General features: G+C 61.1%; 2 protein-coding genes and 1 long non-coding RNA gene across 7 annotated transcripts in view; 2 read left to right on the forward strand and 1 right to left on the reverse strand.

The window, feature by feature from the left end:
* Kiaa1644 (KIAA1644 ortholog) overlaps positions 1 to 19,892 on the reverse strand; it is a 101,084-nt gene that overhangs the window by 35,483 nt on the left and 45,709 nt on the right. The window contains exon 1 of one of the 4 annotated variants that reach the window (XM_005379460.2): positions 19,629 to 19,881. The exons of the other annotated variants lie outside the window; for them this stretch is intronic. The gene's annotated coding sequence lies outside the window, so the exon portion shown is untranslated. Of the gene's footprint in view, positions 1 to 19,628; positions 19,882 to 19,892 lie in introns of those variants that run through there. 4 annotated transcript variants of the gene reach the window in all.
* LOC102022906 lies at positions 173 to 5,488 on the forward strand. 2 transcript variants are annotated; one of them, XR_260123.2, is made up of 3 exons: positions 173 to 2,801; positions 3,853 to 4,071; positions 4,423 to 5,488. It is a non-coding gene; the product is annotated as an uncharacterized LOC102022906 (long non-coding RNA). The 2 variants fall into 2 exon arrangements; XR_001233034.1 differs by having other exon boundaries at positions 3,853 to 3,931.
* Positions 14,853 to 19,234, forward strand: LOC106147971 (the record flags this gene model as incomplete). Its single annotated transcript, XM_013511623.1, is given in 1 exon segment — positions 14,853 to 19,234. A coding segment is annotated over 1 exon segment (958 nt), but the record flags the coding sequence as incomplete, so codon positions are not given.

The raw sequence follows: 19,892 nt of genomic DNA on the forward strand, positions 1-19,892 counted from the left end.
CAGGGTGTGTGGGCTGCTGCGTCGTGGCGGTGGCGTGGCGGGGAGAGGTAGGGAGGCGCGAGCAGGCTGGGGGGCCGGAGGACGGAAGCAAAGCCGCCATCTGATCTCTCTGGAATGGGCGACTTCCCCACACGTCCCCGTCACAGCCTGTGCCTTCCGTGGCTTAAGGACACCTCAGCAAGGGCAGGCGGGGCTCAGGCGGGGGAAATGAGCGGGCCGGGACCCAGGAGGAGGCCGGGAACCTGTGCGCCCGGGACGGCTCGGGGTCAGCTCCCTGCTGGGCCGTCATGGTGGTAACCGTGCAGCCCCGCATTAGGGGCCCAGTGGTGAACTACACGGAGGTGGACGGAGCTCGGAAGAACTACCCCGCCCGCGCCTTCCAGCAAGGATGCTGGCAACGCGTGAGTACTCACAAAGGGGCACACACGCATGCGCACACACACACACGAGTGCTTAGAATGCTGTGCACCTTCCGAGGACGCACCCAAGAACAGGACACAGGACTCCAGCGGAGAACTGTGCCCCAGGGGCCGGGGGCAGGGGCACTAGCAGGGGCCTGCACACCCACGTTCCAGCACAAGTATTCACAGGAGCCCGGGGACACAAGCCGAGTGTTCGTGGACAGTGTGGTTACTCAGTCTTCAAAAAGAAGGGGTCTCTGACACACACAGCCCAGATGGACCGGGAGCACCGCGCCCGGCACGACCAGCTGGTCACAGAGACAGATTATGCACGATCCTCTTATGAGTCCCCAAGAGGAAGTCTCAGGTTTGCAGACAAAAAGCAGGACGGGATGGCAGGGTGGGGGGCCCCAGGCCCTCCTGCCTGGCTGCTCTGCTTCACCTTCTTCTGAGTCCCTGCTCCCCTCCAGGGGTTTGGTGACAACTGGACAAAGCCCTTTGCTCCTGCTCCAGCCCAAGAGACGACACTGGGGGCAGAGATGTGACCCCAGGCAGCACGGCTCTGTCAGAGGGGACAGGAAGGACGGTGCGCAGTCTACACAGGGCCCCTCTGCTGGCTTGGGACCGTCCCAGGCCCCTGCTCTGGGCCCCTGGAGCCACCCCAGGGCCACCTTGTCCTCCTGAGCGCTTGGCCTGGCCAGGTAGGGCAGAGGGGGCCGGGCTTGGGTCCTGCAGCAGCCCCACACCCTGTGTCTGCCATGGTCAAAGCCAGGGCTGTAGGGCAGAGGAAGGGGCGGCCACCTGAGTGACCCTGAGACTGAACACTCAGTGGCAGAGGCATTTTTGGAACTTATGGTGACAGATGCCATCCCTGGGAGGTCAGCTCTGCCAGAAGAAAGAGCGATGGCTCTCAAATGCCTCCAAATGCAGCTCCACCTCCTGCGACCCACCGGCAGCTCCTCTACCAGGGCTGGGAGGTCCTGTTGGGTCCCAGGATGCCGGCTGGTGAGCAGCGCCCTGCCGGGGCCCAGGGCGGGGCCCCCTGCTCCTGCCTGCCCCACCGCTCTCCAGGCTGCAAGCTGCTTAATTGCTCTGCACCCCGGCCTCCTCCTCAGCCTCCCTGGGAGGATAAATGGAGATTACAGCTTTGGAGCGCTTAGCAAAGGATTTCACTCTGGGGAGACTTCAGGATAGGCCTGGGAAACACCCTGCAGGCGGGGTTTGGGGCCCTGTGGCCCCATCCTGGGAAGCCAAGGCCTGTGAGGCTGAGTCGGGTCTGCACTCCTGGGTCCTGTAGCCCCTGCAGGGCAGCGCTGCCCCACTTTTGCAGCCGGAGCCCCAGTCCTAGAGCTGGGGAGCTGATGTGGTGAGGTGCCTCCCATGGTCCTCCTTCCCTACGAAGTCTCAAGCACCTGGCTTGTACTGGACGGCATCACCCACCCCAAGGGTGCCCGCCCCTCCTTCCCATCAGCCCAAGTCATGCAGCCCCGGAGAAGCTGGGGCAGCAGCACCTCCTCCCGGAAACTTGCCTCGCCTGCGCGCTCATCCGCTTATCCCGCTACTGTCCTCCCAGGGCCCACACGCTGGGTCTCCACTGGGTGCCAGGGATGGGGAGGGGTCCCTATGCCCCAAACAGGGTGCTCACCAGCTCCACCTCCTGCGACCCACCGGCGGCTCCTCTACCAGGGCTGGGAGGTCCTGGGTCAGGGCCTGGCCAGTGGGGATACACAGGGGCCCGGGCTCAGGAGTGTCAGGCTTGGGTGAGTCCAGCCTCTGGGGACCCTCAGGCCTCTCTGTCGGGGTGTTCAAATAGCAGCGCCTTGAGCCCTGGGGCTGAGCAGCCCCGCCCGGAAGTGTGTCCCAACAGGGATGAGGCTGATCACCTCAGGGGAGGAAACTGAGGCTCAGAGAGGTGAAGCGAGGTGACCAGGCCACACAAGCACAGGGATCGAAGGCTAAGCCAGGCTCGGCCCCCAGCACCAAAGGCTTGTGCAAGCCTCTGTCCCCGGCCCCCAGGGACACGGGGGCCAGGGGCAAGGTCAGTGATCGTCCCAGGTTCCATTTCCTGGACAGCTGGGAACCTGCCCAGAAGGCAGCTGATGGCCCGAAAGCCAGAGAAGGTGCCACGTGACGTGCGCAGGACGGGGCTTCCCCGCACCCTTCCCTACCCAGCCCAGCCCAGCCCAGCCCAGCCCAGAGTCACGAGCCGGGCACGCACTGCTGCGGTCCGCCCCTCGGGTCAGCCAGGGACTGCTGTGCCGAGATCCGAGGGTTATTTTTAAACGCTGAATTTGTCCAAGCCTAGAAGGGGAGGGGGAGGGCAAGAGGAGAACCAGAGCTGGGGAAGAGGAATTAAACCCCTCCATGGACAACACCCGGCTCTGCTGGGCAGGGACAAAGGTACGGGTGGGGGACAGGGGGGCGGGGAGGGCGCCTGGGATGCCCAGCAACTGCCCTGGTGCCCGGAGGCGGGGTTCCTGCTGGGCATGGCCAGGGGCGCTACCTCCACTGGACCAGGTCAGGGGGCGGGGTGGAAAGGCTGGACCCCAGAGAGGCCAAGCCCTGCCTCCAGGCTTGTGACCCCTGCACCTGCGACTCACCCAGCTTGGGGCCCCTTGCCGCTGCCGGTCTCTGCCTCAGCCTCCCCAGTGCCTCGGCCACCCCGGGGCCGTTTTCCGTGCCCCACCCGCTACGCAGTCCAAGTCCTCCTCCTCCTCCAGAGGCCCCGGCCGCCTCGCCCTCTCAGCTCCTCCTGTAGGCCTTGGGGTCTGTGGCTCCCCTGGGCCTTTGTCCCCGCTGTCCCCACCTGCGCCTCCTTCCCAGCCTGCAGCCAGCAGCCTGGAAGCTTGGGAAGAGCTAACCTCCCCCACCCCAGGGTTGTGCCCGCCAGTGCCAGGGTTTAAGAACATGGACAAGACCCTGTCTCAAAATAAAATCATTATACAAGAACTGGGGACATCACTCAGTGCAAAGGCCCTGGGCTCAATCCTCAGTACAAAAAAAAAAAAAAAAAGGAGAAAAAGAGGGACAAATATATATATATAAAAAGACAGAAGCTGCAGCTCAGAGAGGTTAAGAGGTCTGCCCAGGGCTGCAAATTGAGGCCACGTTCGCCCAGCTCCAAACAGAGGCTCCCAGCGGGGGCAGGGTGACAGCGCGGGTGGCAGCATCTCCCCGGCCTCCAATCTGGAAAGTGGGAGCCGCACCTCCACGTGGAGGGGGGCTGAGAACGGACAGAAAAGACCACGGGCACCGGGCACGCAGAGCAACTGCTCCACCAACGCTGGCATCCCGTGCTGCCCCCTCGCAGCCCAAGGCCATGGCTTAGGCACCCACAGGGGCCCGCGTGCTCCAGGCAGGTGCAGGCGCGCTCCAACACCCCATTCTCTGCAGGGCTCCCTCCCAGGCTTTGCCTGAGCCTTTACTCAGCACGGATTTCTTTCCTCTTCAGCAGCTGGAGAGCCGCTGCGCCGGCTGGAACCAGCCACGGGCGGGGGGCTGAGCTGTGCTCCAGGTCCTCACCACGCTCTGTACGTAGCAGATGCTGAGTAGGCATGGCTGCCACGGGGTAGGAGCTTACGACCACTCGGCCCAAGCAGAATGCAACGGCACACACTGGCCATCCCAGCATTCAGGAGGCTGAGGCAGGAGGATTGTGGGGAGTTAAGAGGTCAGTCTGGGCTACATAGTGAGTTCAAGGTCAGCCTGGACTACACCGAGAGGCTGAGTCTCTGTCCCCATTAGGGCTGGGGAGAAGGGTGCTCTGCATACTATCTTGAGGGGTGTCAGGGCAGGGTGGAGCGCAGGTGACCGCCCCTGAGAAAGACTCCTCCTGTACTGTTCTCTCCCATCTCCCACCCGCTCCCTGTCAGCTGGGCTCTGGGTATCCTCACCCTGGGCCGCCCAGAACTCATGTGGGCTGTCCCAAGGGTTCCCCGGGCCAGGAGACAAGGCCCAGGGTGGGAGGGACTCGCCAGCGGGCACACAGCTGGCTGTCCAGCGGCCCGTTTCCCTCCTGCAGCAAGGGGTGTCCATGGAGACCCCCACCCTCCGCCTCCGTCTCCCCAGCGGCCCGCTGCACCAGGAGCTAAAGCAGCCTGAGGTCCCAGCGGCAGAGACACCCATGGAGCGTGGGTCACCCGTGTCAGCCAGAGGAGGAAGGGCAGACGCAGATGCCAGCCCCGGGTGGCACCCACCAGGAGCCCTGGCCTCCAGCCCATTCTTCCCCGGGGTGGGGAGCCAAAGCTCTAAGCCTCAGTTTTCCGACCGCACTGGGGGTGACACACCCAACTTCAAGAGCTTGGGGCATTGGTTTATTCATTCATTAAATACTTCCTTCGCTCACTCATTCTTTTATTCACCCGTTCGTTCGTTCCTACCTGCTGAGCTGATGCTGGGCTGGGCACTGCAGACCTGGTTCTGCACCAGTTGTGCAAAGGCCCTGAGGCAGGATGGAGCAGGATGGGGTGTGGGGGGCAGGAAGGAAGGGAGCTGGCATGGTGGGTGTGACACCCGCCATTCACAGGCGCCCACGGAGGAGCCAGCATGGCCGGCCCTGTATCATCCCATGCTCAGCCCATGCAGCCCCACAAGAAGCCCATTTTCTAGATGAACAAACAAAGGACCGTACACACCACTGGGGTCATGGTCAGATCCCTCCCTCGGCCCTCAGTCTTGGGGTCACTGGGGGTCGGTGGGCTCCTGTGAGGTTTGTGAGGGTGCAGCTGGCCCCCATATTTTCCCTGTGAGCAAGGAAACTGGGCTGAGGGGACAGCTGGGCCATCCGTGGCTGTCACCCCTTCCCCTGGCAACAGAGGGTCCTCCCGCCAGCAGGGCCACCCCAGCCCAAACCAGGCAACGTGTCCCGATGGTCTGGACGCTGCTCTAGGCTCCCTAGCCCCCGTGGCTCTCTCGCCTGGTCCTCTCCACACCCCTCGCTGGCATTTCCTCTGTGCCCAATGCCACAGCCTGGGTGGCATTTGGAGTTAGGCCCGAAAGGAGGCCACACCCCTCCTGGAATCCTGCCTGCCCAAGCTGGGCCAGAGAGAAACCTCCTTTTATATCCTCCCTGGCATACAGTGTACAGGCTGGGGGCCCCTATCCAACCTGGGTCTAGACAGATGGCAGCAGCCCAGAGGGAGGGGAGCGTGATGAGAAGACAGGTGCAGTGGCAGCCTGATGGGGTGGCAGAGGCGGGAGTCCACTGAACCTTCACAGTCAGGAGGTGCCGTGATGATCCCCAATTTCCAGGTGAGGCACTGAGGTTAAGTAACTGTCTGGCTGGCTTATGGCAGAGCTGGGACCCAGACTGGGGTGACTGCTAGTAGACCCCACAGGAGTGGGAAGGCACCCCCACAGGGGAACAAGGGCAAATGGGAAGGGGAGGTCAGGTGGCCAGATCAGCCTGCAACCAACTAGCCTTCCTGCAGTGCCAGATGCAGCAGAGACGAGGCTGTGGGTGTGAGTCCCAGCCCTGCCACGTCTCGTCCGTGTGACCTCGGGCAAACCCCTCGGCCTCGAGAAGCTCGGGCTGCCTCGTTGGCTTTTGTTTTTCATGACTAGGGATTGAATCCAGGGCCTTTGTGATGAGCTACAACACCAGCCCTTTTGTAATTATTATTTTTATTCTGAAAGAGGGTCTTGCTAAACTGCTATGTTGCCCAGGCTGGGCTCCAACTTGCAATCCTCCTGCCTCAGCTTCCCACGTGCTGGGATTACAGGTGTGTGTCACTGTGCTGGGCCGATCTGCTGTTTTTGTTACTGTTCAAAGCCAACCCCACAGCTCTATCAGGAGCACCTGACACACGCATGGGGAAGCGGGGACAGGGCTCCCTGTGGCCCCCTGCAGAGGGAACCCGCCACTCTCTCTCTTTTTTTTTTGTCTTTTTGAGACTGAGTCTCAATAAGCAGTTCAGGCTGGGCTTGAGCTCACTTTGTAGCCCAGGCTGGTCTCAAACTCATGGCAATCCTCCTGCCTCAGCCTCCTGAGTGCTGGGATTACAGGTGTGCGCCACCACACCCAGCCTGTCTGTTGATGGTGCTGGCACTGCACACACAGCTGGGCAGGGACACCTGGGGGGGGCGGTTGGAGAGGCCAGCTGACTACGTCCTTGTGTGCAGTGCATCCCCACCGCAGGCTCTGCGTTTGAGGAGAATCAATGACACCCCCTTCTACACTGAGCGAAGCCCCAACTGTTCTGAGGGCCCTGGGACCCCCATGGTCACAGTGCGCTGTCCGTGAGACTGCGGCTGGACGCGCTGTGCCCAGACACATGGCACAGCAGGGGACTTCCCGGCAGCACAGGGCAGGGCGGTGTTCAGGTCCCCAGGGTACATTCAGGCCCACACGCTTCACTGCGAACATGTCCTTGAGAAGAAGGCGCAGAGCCGGGGCACAGCACATGCACCCGGCACTCGGCATACGGGAGTCGGGGTGCTGGCGCCCCGGCCCCAGCCCAGGGCGGCTTCCAGGCTGCCTGCTGTGTTACTGCCACCAAGGACTGAACAAGGAGAGCTCGCCGTAGACCTCCACGGGAGAGGACAGAGAGCCAGGCGAGGGGTGGGCCTGGCCCTGGCCTGCGGGCTGGGAAACCACAAAGTCGGTGTTGAAAAATATCCAGAAGTAAAAGTAACGATGGGCCCCAGCGTCGGCGCAGGCCTGTACGGAATTCCCCAAACTCTCCCGGGAAGCGGCTTCCTGGGCCTGGCGCTGGGACTTTCCAATCCCAGGAAGGATGTGTGGATTCACAGGCTCCTTCCCATGAGGTCCCGGACACCCTGTCCCTTTGGGGAATTCCTGGTCATAAACTCTCGGCCTCGGTTTCCCTGTCCATGAGTTGGGGAACGAAATCACTAACTGTGCTCCTCGCCCCGCGTTCTGATCTGACCTGGGGGCCCCACCTCACACAACTCAGGCTCGGAATCCTAAGGCTCCTGCTCACCCAGCCCCACCCGCCTGTCTGGGTCACGCCTGGCCCTGGGAGGCTCGGCTTTCCCTGTACAGAAGGCCGCCTGCTCCCGGCCATGGGGACTCCAGGTCTGGGGGAAGATGCGGGTGACAACCACCAAGTACCACCTTCCTGCCTCCATCATTCAACCCTGGAGTGCTTACCTGGCCACACAGGCCTGGCTGTGATGGTTCTCCACCCTGGCCCTCCAAGAATTCACACCCTGGGGCAGGGAGGGGGAGGAGATGACACCTAGGCAGATGTTGGCAGCTGGACTCCTGCTCTACAGATGCTGGGGGGAAGGAGAAAGACATTAAGCCCCCACCAGGCCCCTCACTAGGTCCTTCTGTGACTTGCCCACAGGATACTGTTTCTAACAGCAGGCCTCGGGCTACCATCCAGGTTCAGGGCAGACAAGATGTGGTAACCAGGGCGTCAGAGTCCCCACTCTTGGAAGACACCTGGGCCCAGGACACAGCATCAGTGGTACAGATCCAGAGCTCACAGTTTGGGACTTTCAGGCACGGGAGTGACCGGAGCCTCGGTTTCCCCAAGCCTCTATAGGGATGGTCCCCACGCGGCAGCTTGGGTCTGGAATGTTCTCAAACCAGCCTGTCCTCTTTCCACACTAATTACCTCAGCTATTGTCACAGGGACAGAAAGCTGCACCCAGAATAGCTGCATGGACCCAAGGGTCCTCGGGGGCGGCTGACCAGGGTGTGGGGCTTGCGGTCCCGCGCCCCACCAGGGAGCAGCTGAGGAAGGCCGGACCCAGCCCCCAGGCCCTCTGGTCCGCTGCCGGACAGAGGGTGTGAGGCTGCTCATCTTTCCCAGCTGCCCAGGGGACTCCGATGCCCACCGAAGCTCAAGCACTGCTGGGTGGAATGGAGCTCAGCAGCCTTTGGTGCGAAGGGCCAGGGAGTAGATGCCATCACCTCTGCTGGCCACCTGCACCCGTGCCGCCACAGATAGGAAGTGGCCGATGGGCAATACTGTGTTCCAATAAAACTTTATTAGCACAAACAGGCAGCCTCCTTTGCAACCCCGAGTCTAGTCCCCAGGCCAGCAGCCCTCCGTCTCCCAGGAGCTGGATGGAGCTGTAGGCTCTGGGCCACCCTGCCTGGGAATCAGAGGCCATGTGCCAACCTGCTCTGGGCACCTGCATATTTGGCAGGGCCTGGACAGGAGTCCTAATGGGCAGGGGCAGGTTCTCCGGAGTAGCCTAGGGAGCTGTGGGAGGGGCAGCCAGGGAGGGGCGCTCGAGCTCTAACAAACCAACTCACCAGCTCGGCTAATTGGCCGCAGCTGCTGTTCCAACCAGAGACTTGTCAGCTGTGATTAAGGGAAGTTGCCTTTAGGCCAATCAACTTCAAAATTATGCAGAGAGCCGCAGCGGAGGCCACAGGGTTTGTGCAGAGCGGCTCCCCAACCCCGACAGGCACTGTGAACCCCGCATCACCGGCCTGGACACCGTCCGCTCACCTGCTCCAGCCCCCCAGCTCCAGCTCCACTTCGGGGCTAATGACCCTCCCACCCACACACTCTGAGGTGCAATCAGCTGGAGGAGGCTGGGAGCATGGTGATGCGGCGGCCACCACTGCAGGCCGGGTGGGACAGGCTACCGTCCTCATGTGCCCACCTCTCACTGACGGCCACGGATCTGGGCAGTGCACAGCTCAGAGGACCTCCTGGTGGCCCTGAGGAGAGCAGGTGGCAGAGGTGGCTCCTATCCACCGTCCTGAGCCTCTGCTGCGCCCCAGCTCCCCCGAGCCCAGGCCTGGCCAGACCTCAGGCTTGCTGGGACCTTTGCTGGACTCCTCTGGCCTGTGGTCCTCATCGCAGGGTGCCACCTCCCTCTGCGACCTCGCCCTCAGTAAGGGGCGTCCCTCCTGGGCAGTGAACAAGCACCAGCCACGACCTCCTCGCCTTAGTGCTAAAGCTCTGCCCCTCAGCAACCCCCAACTCCTGCTCCGCTCTGATGGAGCTCAGAATAAACACCTCTGAGTGACCACCGCGCCCAGCCCTGGGACCTCCTGGGACCTCGCGGAGGGCCCCGGCACCTGCGTCCTCTGAAGGCCGTAGCGAGGCCCCGCCCACGACAGCGGCCCTCCTGCCGCTTTGCAGACTGCACGTCCCTCCTAATGGGCGAAAATCGCCCAGTTCTCCAGCCCAGGTTGACATCCAAGTAAACAGCTTTTTGGAGGTCTAATTAGCGCGCCGCTGTGGGGGAACGCTGGCTCGAAAACTTCTGGGAACTGGAGAGGTAACATCAAAACACATTTACGGAGGAGCTTTGTCGGCAGAAAACCCAAGGAGAACTGGGGCGGCGGGGGCGGAATTTCCAGGGCAGGCGAGGCAGTGCCACGGCGGCCTGAGCCACGGGCACAGAGGGCAGAGCGTGGGCTCACATGGGACGCAGCGACCCCGGGACCCCAGACCCGTGACGCATCTCTCTGCCCCTGCCCCGAAGTGGGGTGCCAGCCTTGGCTTTACTCGGGGGGTGAGGATCGGGTGAGACCCTATGTGAACCCCAGACGGTGCCGGGTGACCCACAGCGCCCTGCCCGCAGGGTGACCGGCCCTTCCCGGTTGAGCTTCAGAGCCCCACAGCTCATGCCGGGCCACGGGCTGCCACTGCTTGGGGTCCCGGCATGGGGCCCCCACCACAATGCTCGTGTACTTGGGGCTCCTAGGGCCGCCTGTGCTGTGGTGTGACCCCTGCTGTTGGCTGGGGGATGTGCCGGGTGGGTCTGGAGCCCACAATGGCAGAACTCGAGCACGAGTTAAACTGTATGATGCTAAGCGCACCCCGCAGCAGAACCAGAGGAAAAGGACGTTTCCTGAGCACCTACTGTTTGCCTGACCCCTACTATGCTTGGTGTTTTACAGACTTGTCTCCTTTAGTTTTCTTGTTTTTGTTTCATTTTGGACTTCTTATTTTTTGAGACAGGGTCTCACAGTGTATCCCAGGCTGGCCTCTAATCCATAGTGATCCTCCTGCCTCAGCCTTCTGAGTGCTGGGATTATAGTGATACTGAGGCTTGGACCCAAGCGGGTCTGGTTTCCATGTCAAGGTTCCTTCTGGGCTCTGGGGATGGAAGGGTGGGAGAAGGAAGCCAACGCTTCCTGCAAACAAGCTGCCTCCCACCCCGAGCTTGCCCCCTTTCCCAAACAGGGGTGGGGCGGGGTACTGGGAACCAGCCACTCCATTCCCAGGGGAGCTGACTCCTGCAGAGGCCAGCTCCCCACAGCCCTGGAGCAGGCCCTCTGGGGGGGATACAGACCCAAAGACACCGCCTGCGCCCTACCTCGCCCCACCCCGCCTGGCCCTGCCCTTAACGTGTTATTTTAGAACAATCAGCATTTGGCTCAAGTCCACAGAGAGGAGCGTGGGAGTGGAGAGGAGTGGGAGGGGCCTGGCCAATGGGAAAGCGGGGAGTCACATGCAGGGGGGGCCCGGGGGTCTCCAGTGGGCACCGGGCTGCCGGCCCTGGGATGGGGAAGGGAAATCTTGGTTTGGGGGTGACAGATCATGCCCCTGGGGGCAGACCGTGTAGCAGTAGAAGATCGGTTCATCCAGGCCTCAGTTTCCTTTCTTGCTTCCTCCCTCCTATCATTCAGGGAAGAAAGTTTTACTGAACACCTACTATGTGCCTGTCCCTGGGGTCCTAGCGACACCAGGGGGAGCCAGACGGATGCGCACTCCCCCGTGTGCAGGCCCCTGGGCTGGGTGCAGGGGGCCCGAGCACGTGGCCCTGGCAGGTGTTGACTCTGAGGCTCAAGGGGGCCGGGGTCCCCAGCCGGCAGCGAGAATGGAGGGTGTGGGCAGCCGCAGGCAGGAAGGGAGCAGGTGGACAGCGAAGAGGTGAGAGGCCTGGCCCGGCCTTGGACCATCTGCAAATAAAACTCCAGCTCAGCCCTGTTCCCGACTGTGCCGAGACAGAAAATAGCTTTCACACTGTATTTGCTGATGTTTGTCACTCTACTGCTTCTAAATCGATCCAGAACAGATTGTCCGACTGTTTGGATTTCGGGAGAGATGTCTGCTAATCTTTCCCTCATCCTGCCCAGAGGCCTGCCCGGCCCTCCTCTCCCTGGGGCCTCCCTCTGCAGCCAGGCTCCAGCTGGACAGCCAAGGCTGTCCCAGGCTTGTGTGCCCACGGGCCTGTGGGCCGGCAGGTGACGGGGAGGGGGTGGTCCTGGGGAGCAGTCTGCACTCCTCAGTGGCACTTCTGTCCTGGAACACAAGCATCCAAGACAGAGCATCGGTATCCCAGTTGCCCACAGCAGCAAGGGCAACCAGGTATCATCTCAGGAGCTAAGGCTGGGGCTGCCTGGAGGACCTGGTGTACCCTGAGTCCTGCTGGTAGGCTGATTAGCAATGCCTGCCCTGTGTGTACCCTGAGTCCTACTGATGCGTTGATTAGCAATGCCTGCCCTGGGTGAACCCTGAGTCCTACTGGTAGATTGATTAGCAATGTCTGCCATAGGTACCTCCTGAGTCCTACTGGGGTGGGTTGATTAGCAGTATCTGCCCTGTGTGTGCCCCAAGTCCTGCTGGTGGTTTGTTGATTAGCAGTGTCTGACCTGGGGACACTCTGAGTCCTACTGGTGAGTTGATTAGCAATGTCTGTCCTGGACACCATAGTGATGGGTGGTGGCACTCAAGCCACACATTTGTCACCTTGATCTACAGGGCAAAAGTCAAACTCTGTAACTTGTCCAAATGCTCAGCAATCAGACTTCTTCAGTCTTGGTTTCTGCTCAGCTTTTCATAGGTGCCCATGGGGCAGCCACATCGATGTATGGAAATTTCCCAAATGCATTCCTGAGGCTCCACATCCGTGGTTCCCTCTGCCTCCACCATCCCTCCATCCCCTTCCTCACTAGCATGGGCCAGTTCACCTCCCTGGGTGCCACCTCCTCTGGGCAGGCCTCCTTGATCTCACCCCCTCAGGCAGAGCCACTTCCCATTCTGTTACCCCAACACCTGCACCACCATCGGGCATTGGGACAAGCAGGTGACTGCACTCATCTCCCCAGGGGCCCCGAGCCAGGTCTGGTGTTGTCACAGGAGCAAATGAACTGGGGCCACACTCTGGACAGGTGGCTCGCCCACGCCTGCCTGACACCTGTCCCTGCAGATGGAGCCACCGGTGGCAGAGGAAGCCAGGAAGATGAGGCCCCGTGCAGGGCCCCACCAGCTCCCACCGCTCTGTGTCTCACTGCCCCGGGAGGAGGGGTTCACTTGGCCACACGAAAGGAAGGGGAAGGCCGGCCCACCACCCACCAGGGCCCCAGCCAGATGTGCACAGAGGGCCTGCTGGGACCCTCTTTACAGAAGAGGAAACTGAGGCACAGAGGAGAAAGGCAGGGAAGCCTTGCAGTGGTGAAGGTGGCCACCGGAGCGCGAGGCACCCTGGTGCCTGCTGCGAACATCTGGCCTCCAGGGGGAAGGGAAGAGCCAGCAGGTGCTCCTCTTGGCTTAGCGCCTGTGTCCTCTGCTGGGCTGAGCTGCGGGAATGGCACCAGACCCCACTCATGGCTGCAGGACAAAGCCAGGTGGCACCTGCAACGTGGCAAGGAAGGGAAGGTCTCCCAGGCAGGCTTCAGGGGCCCTGGGCTGTCCTACGGCTGCTGGATGGGGGCCCGATTCTGCTGCAGGCTGGAGGTGCACTCCCTCTCCTCCCCTGGCCCTGAGCCTCAGCTCTCAAGGGCTGAGACAGTGCCCAAGCTTGTGTTTCCTGACTCTGCTGCCTGCCACCGCTCCCCTGCTCTAAGACCACTTGCACTCCCCGCTTCCCACCCCATGGAGCCCAAACACCCGAGCTGACTCAGTTTACCTCTACACACTACAAACTCCCTGCTACCATGTTGTCCGTGGCTCACCATGGCTCTGAGGAAGGAGGAAGATGGCCCTGTCCTTTCCTGAAGCGGGAGTAACTGGCTCAGTGTAGCCGGGAATATACCTGTGCTAAGGGGCAGCAGCCACACACTACTGGGCTCTGTCTGGCCCAGGACCAAACTCTCAGGGACACCACAGAGCCTGGGGCTCCCAGACCTCAGCCACCCCCATCCAACCTCAGTCAACAAACACTTGTGGGGAGAGGAAAGATCACATCTGGGCCTCTTCCAGACCTGCCCTGCTCCAAGCTTGTGACATTTCCTATCATCCATCCATCTGTCCACCCACCCATTGAGCCACCCACCCACTACCCAGCTATTCATCCATCCACCCATCTATTTGTCCACCCACCCATCAATCCATTCATTCATTCATCCATCCATTGATTCACCCATTTATCTACCCATCAACTGATCCATCCATCCACCCACCCATCAATTCATCCACTGATCCACTGATTCATCCATCTATCTACCCATCCACTGATCCATCTGCCGGCCCATCCATCCATCCATCTCTCCATCCATCCATCCATCCATCCATCCATCCATCCATCCACCCACCAATTCATCCACTGATCCATTGATTCACCCATCTATCTACCCATCCACTGATCCATCTGCCCGCCCATCCATCCATCCATCCATCCATCCATCCATCCATCCATCTCCTTTATTCTCAGCAGAACGTCGAAGCCAGCCAGGCCTTGCTGGGTCCTGGCTGCAGAGCACAGGCCCAGTAGCCTTCAGGGCCGGAGAGGATCTCTGACCCTGCTCTGACCCAGAGTCTTCATGGTGCTTTGGCTATGAAACATGGAGTGGTGATGACACTAAAGACAGGACTAGTTACTGAGCACCGACTATGCGTCAGACTCTGCTCCTGCACCAAGCATATTCCTTGCATTGACTCATTTAAGTCTTGCAAGAACCCTGTGAGGTGGATACTGTCCCCATTTTTAGGTGAGGAAACTGAGGCCCAGAGAGGTGATGTAACCAGCTCAAGGTCACACAGCCAGTTGAAGCAGAGGATGGGATTCACCCTGACTGTTCCTCCTGCACCAGGGGAGACACACCAGCATTATCACTGTCACTGAGCGGGGTGCCCAGGCTGTGCATCCCCACCTCCCAGCCTCCTGACCACCTGTGCAAGTTCTTATTATTTCCTCATTATCCACCTATTTTGGAAATGAAGACAGAGCCGAAGTGAAATGCACAACCCAGCGCTGGCTGCCAGGAAGATGTGGCACTGGATTGGAGCCCCAGCCCCTGAGCCGGCTGGTACCTCCCAGTTGCCATGGCACCGGAGCAGCACCACCTGTCCCAGGCACTGTGCTTCCTTGGCCAACTCCTCACACTCCTTCTGCAACCGGGGCAGGCAGAGAGGGGCTCCAGGGGCCGGGCAGGGACAAGATTTGGCTCCTCCCCGGCCACTTCGTGGAAGGGTATTCACATGGTGACACAGAGGGACAGTGACGTGCGTGGCAGTGACGAAGTCAGGGCACTAGGAGCCGGCACGGGACTGAACACCAGCCGGTGCCCCTGCGCCCTCTATGCAAATCTGTCCTCTCCAGAGGACATCACAGCTGCGGGATCACAGGACTTGCCCGAGTCCCGGGCGAAGCCGCAGGGTCTGCCTGCCTGTGGCCTTCCCAGGGCTCTCTGTCCTGAAGGCGGCCCAGGGCTCCGCCAGCCCCTTTCCCAGATGCGGCCTGGCTTCGGGCATTGCAAGCACCTGAGTCCCACAGCCCACCCCGCTCCGGGAGGGCCAAGCTCTGGGAGGGAGGAAGGGGCTTTCTGGGCCGTGCTTCTTAACTGAATCTTCAGGATGCCCACACCGTGGCTCCACGTGGGTGCCCTCAGACCCAGAGCTGCGGAAACCCACCCTGGGCTCCGCCTTCCCTAGGGAACTGGGTCTCCAGCTGCCTGAGGAGGATGGATGACAATGGATGGGAAAGGTCTTTGCAAAAAGCCGCGCGTCAGGGTGGGTTTTAACAAAGGAAGCTTCGTACTAGAATCCGAAGGTGTCACTGGGAAGCCACGCCCATGGGTGAGGCTTGCTTCAAACCCTCTCAGGATGCCCCCCTTCCCTACATCCCCCTATCCGCCCCCAATCTGCCTGGCACACTCCTACACACCCTTCTAGACCCAAGCTGAAGTGACCACTCCAGGAAGCCCTCCTTGTCCCCTCCGTTGCCTGTTCTTTTTTTCTCTGGCTCCCACCCCAAGAGCAAAGCTCAGCAGGGCAGGGCTCCGATCCAAGTCCTCTCTCCCGTCCCCTGGGCCCGGCACCCCATCCCCGCACACAGTGAGCAGAATGAGCCAGAGCTAAACTCGTTTTGTCTTGGCCTATAAATCCCACTGCACACGCACGATGCCATCGACAAGGGAAAGGAGCCCAAAGTGAAACCCAATCACACCGCTTCCCTCACACGCCTGGGGAGCCTCTGAGGAAATTCCTGCCCCGGATGATTGAAGGAATTTGCCTTTATTTTTAATTTGTGCCAATATCTAAGAAAACGGCACTTTATTTTGAGCCCATCGAGCAAAGAGGAGCCTGGGAATCTGGCGCAGGAGGCAAACTTTCCCAGCCCAATCTCCCCATGCAAATCGCTCAGCCGAGAGGAACCGGCGTCCCTCCCCCTCCGCGGGGCACCTCTTGGAGGTTTGCCAGGGAGGGATAATCAGATTATGTAGCTGGGGTTTCAAAGAGCAGGGTTTGTCTCATTTTCCAGGCAAGTGTGAACAGAAAAAAAATTTTTTTTCCTTCCAGGGTTCTGCTAAGAGCTTGCAGAACTTAATTCAGTGTTAAATGGGTGTGATTTGGGAAACTCATGCATTATCTCTTAATTTCTTGAAGGCGCATCTGTGCACATCTGCTGAGGCAGGTCGGGTGCGGACAGATGGGGGCTCCGGCAGTGTGCACCCCACGCAGGGGCCGAGGGTGCACTGCAGGCTGTGAGGGGCACCCTGGAAAGCCAGCTGGAGGTGCTTTCAGTTCTCCCACCCGATGCCCAGGGCAGGGGGCACCTGCAGTGGCTCCTATAAAGGGCACCTTGGGTTTTGGGGTTTCAGTATCCAAGGAATTTTGGCTCCCCCAGCCCAGGCCTCAGCGGCCTCTGGACAATGCCCACTGTGTGGCTGGTGACCGTGGGCCCTGAAGGACGCCCAACTCACTGTGTGACCTTGATGCCTCCGTGTCCCCGTCCACATATGAAGATGTGGAGGGGCTTGGGGTCCTCCCCAGCAGTGGCCCCATTACTGTGCAGCATAGACTCAGGGTGCTGCTGCCAGGGCTTGGTCTGTACCCCACTCCCTTCTAAGCTGGGGACGGTGAGGCTTCCAATGGCTTCCAGGCACTTTGGGCTACCACCAGAAAAACCTGGGCAGGGCTAGGGTTGGAGTGAGGGGGCAGCGGGGTGCCCAGGGCAGGCCCTGACCCGAATCTCCCAAGCTGGCCACAGCTGGGGACAGGGGACAAGCAGGGACAGAGGGGCTGGGACATCCACAGTCCCAGCTAGAGACTGAGGCCTGTGTAGCCAGCCCCAAGCAGGTCATGGGGAGGGGCCAAGGAAGCGTGTGCTAGGGGAGGGAGGGAAAGAGGAGCGGGAAGAGACGGAGCCTCCCCTACCACCAGCACCTACAAAGCGGGGACGTGATGGCCCCAGGAAGGCGTGGCCCAGGGCAGGAGGAGCACCCTGCTCCCTGGCACCCGGCTCTGGTGTTCAGGACCCCACCTTTTAGAACAGTATTTGAGAAACTGAGCCCCACTGTTCTCGGGGTTTCAGAGAAGCAACTTCAGGTGCTTTTAAAAAGAGCAACTGAGGAAGCCGCTCTGGAGAGCCAGGGAGAGTGTGGGGTTCATTCTAAGAGCCATGAGAATCTGCTGTGTGAATCAGCTGGGGAGAAGCCAAGGCAACAGGGGCTGAGTTAAAAGAGGTAACGCATCCCCAAGAAAGGAGGTGATATCTAAGCAAACAGGACAATGACCAGCAGTTAGGCCTCCAGCAGCTCCCAGCCGGCCGGCCGTGTGTCTACAGCCTGGTGACGTCCGTGGTTGCAAGTGTGATCCTGGCTGGGAGGTTTGTCATGAACCTGTCCCTGAGCCTGGCTTTGCATCTGAACAGCAGGAGCGAGCAGGTCTTGTGGCTCAGGAGGCTGTGTCAGCAAAGCTACTGTGGACACAGCTGAGGCAGCCAGACCTGGTGTGACCTGCTACCTCCCCCAGACACCAACGCCTGGTGCCCGGGCAGCCCCTGCGTCCTCCCTGAAGTGCGGGGAAGGGGATGGGGACTAGGTGTCTTCTTGTCCCCAACGACTGGCCCTGTTGCCCCTCGACCAGAGGCCACCAAGCCCAAAGCTTCTCCCCCTCTTCCCTACCTCTGAGGCCCTCGGCCAGGCTGGGGGTGAGGTGGGGGCTCCTTGTTCCTGCCATGCCATCCCCTTGCCCAGTCCCCAGGCCCAGGAGAGGACAGTCCCCTCCTGTCCATCTGCAGCTGCACCTTGGAGGGTCCATGTCCTGCAGCCCCTCCTCTCTCTGCAGACTACCTCACCCGGCCCCTCCTGCACTCCGCGGGGCAGGCGCTCGGGTGTGTGTTCCCAAGGCATGTGTCCCTGAGGTCCACAAGCTGGCCCAGACATGCCTGAACCCACCGGTTTGTCACTGGCTGCTTCCTTCCTGTTTGCTTCCTCCGGGACCACTGTGGGTGGTGGTGTCAACGCAGGGAACCACTAAGGAGGGCAGTGAGGGGATGGGCGGGACACCGGTGACAAGGGTGCCTCTCTCAGGGCAGGTCCCAGCCATTTGCTGACCCTCAAAGACCTGATCCCACCCCTCCTGTCCCCATAAACTCCCGCACAGGAGGCCCAAGAGCTGGAGTGGGACAGACAGGGACACACACATACATGCACACACAGGTCCAGGCAACTGCTTCCGTCACCCCTAGTTGACCAGTAGGTCCCACACCTCCCTGATGCCGGAGACAGACCAGCAAACCCTGCTTGCCCTTGACATTAAAACCCCCACCCATGCTTTCAGCTTCAGCCACAAGGGGCAGGGGCAGCCGGGCTGCAGAACTTCCAGCCAGGACAGGCACAGAGCAAACGGCTGTCAGGGCAGGGAGGCGTCTGGCCCTGAGCAGGACCAGGGAAGGCAGGGGGACCTGCACGGACACGAGGGACCAAAGGTTACTGCGATTCTCCATTCTTGGTGACATCTCTAACCCACTTCCACGGCTGACCAGAAGCGGGCTGTTCCAAAGGCCCCCGAGGGACACACTGGGACACTCAGAATCCGCGCAGGAACAAAGGGCAATGGGGGAGGAGCTTCCCATGGGGGGGGTGGAGCGGGATTTGCCAGCCCACCCGCGTCTCACTGCTGCCCAGGGTGACCGTCAAAGCCCATCGGTGACTGCAGCCCCCTTAGATGACACTGAGGGGCCAGGCCCTCACTTTACAGACCAGGAAACTGAGGCTCGTTGGAGGCGGAGGCCACACATCTGTCAGCCCTTGGCCGCTACTCCCGGGGTTTTGTCCGCGACCTCACAGCAAGCCAAAGGGTGGTGGGAAAGGCTCGCGCTGAACTCACAAATAAGAAAACAGAGGCTCAGAGGGGTCCAGAGCCCGGCTCACGGGTTCAAGGTCACAAAGCTGGGGAAGCCAGGGTGGAGGCGCCTGGGATTCCCCGTGCGGGGCACTTTCTGCTCTTCCCATCCGGGTCTGGCAGGAACAGCCACTAAGCCAAGGGGACCTGGAGGCCCTGAGAGGCGGGAGAGACACAAAGGCGCACACGGAGACGCTCCGCTGGATTATATAACCCCCTCCCGGGGGGCTGCTCCAGGGTGCCACCGAGGCAGCCAAGGTGGCCCAGAGACCCACAGTCGGCCTGGCCCACCCACCAGCCGGCTCGGCTCTTTCCAAAGAGGTAACAGTTGGAGGCGCCAGGACGCGCTGGCTTTTCTTTCTCCTTTCTTTTTTTTTTTTTTTTTTTTCTTTTCCTCTCGCTGGCTAGCAAATACTAATACCGATAATGATAATAATAATAATTAGAATAAATATAACCTGAAGACGCTTGGGGTCTCGTTGCTATGACAACCACTGACGGTCACGGTGCTTCCCAGGCCGCCGCCACCGGGCCACCCAAGCCCCGGGCGCGGGATCAATACTGCTTCGGCCCCGGGAGGCGGCGGCGGCTCCGCGGGGGCCACGCGGCGGGCTGGGACCCAGGGCGCGCACTTCGGGGACCTTATCCGAGCCCCGAGCCCCCAGCCAGGATCCCCGGAGCTAGCCCGGTCCGCAGCGTTGCCCTGCCCCTGCCCGGCGCGCACCCGGCAGCCGGCTCGCTGCGCTCCCGGACTAGGTCGGCGGACGTCGGTCCCAACCTTGGACACGGATTCCGGTCCCGGTCCCGGCCGCCGCGTCCCGGCACGATGCGCCCCGGACTGTTCCGCGGACCCGGGCCCCTTCTTCTGAAGGCTCAACAATCCCGACCTCGGCGCGGACCCCGACGCGGGGCAGCGGCTAGCCCGCAGGCTCGCACCCCCAGACCCTGCGCCCAGGGGTCCCGGGCCCTTCTCCAAAGCGTCCCGGACTCGGGTCACCTTACGCGCCTCTCCCGCGCGCCCACCTTCCCCGCAGGCTCGCGC

This window comes from Chinchilla lanigera, unplaced genomic scaffold (genome assembly GCF_000276665.1).
Source record: "Chinchilla lanigera isolate Chin_1 unplaced genomic scaffold, ChiLan1.0 scaffold00012, whole genome shotgun sequence".
NCBI classification, from domain to species: Eukaryota; Metazoa; Chordata; class Mammalia; order Rodentia; family Chinchillidae; genus Chinchilla; species Chinchilla lanigera.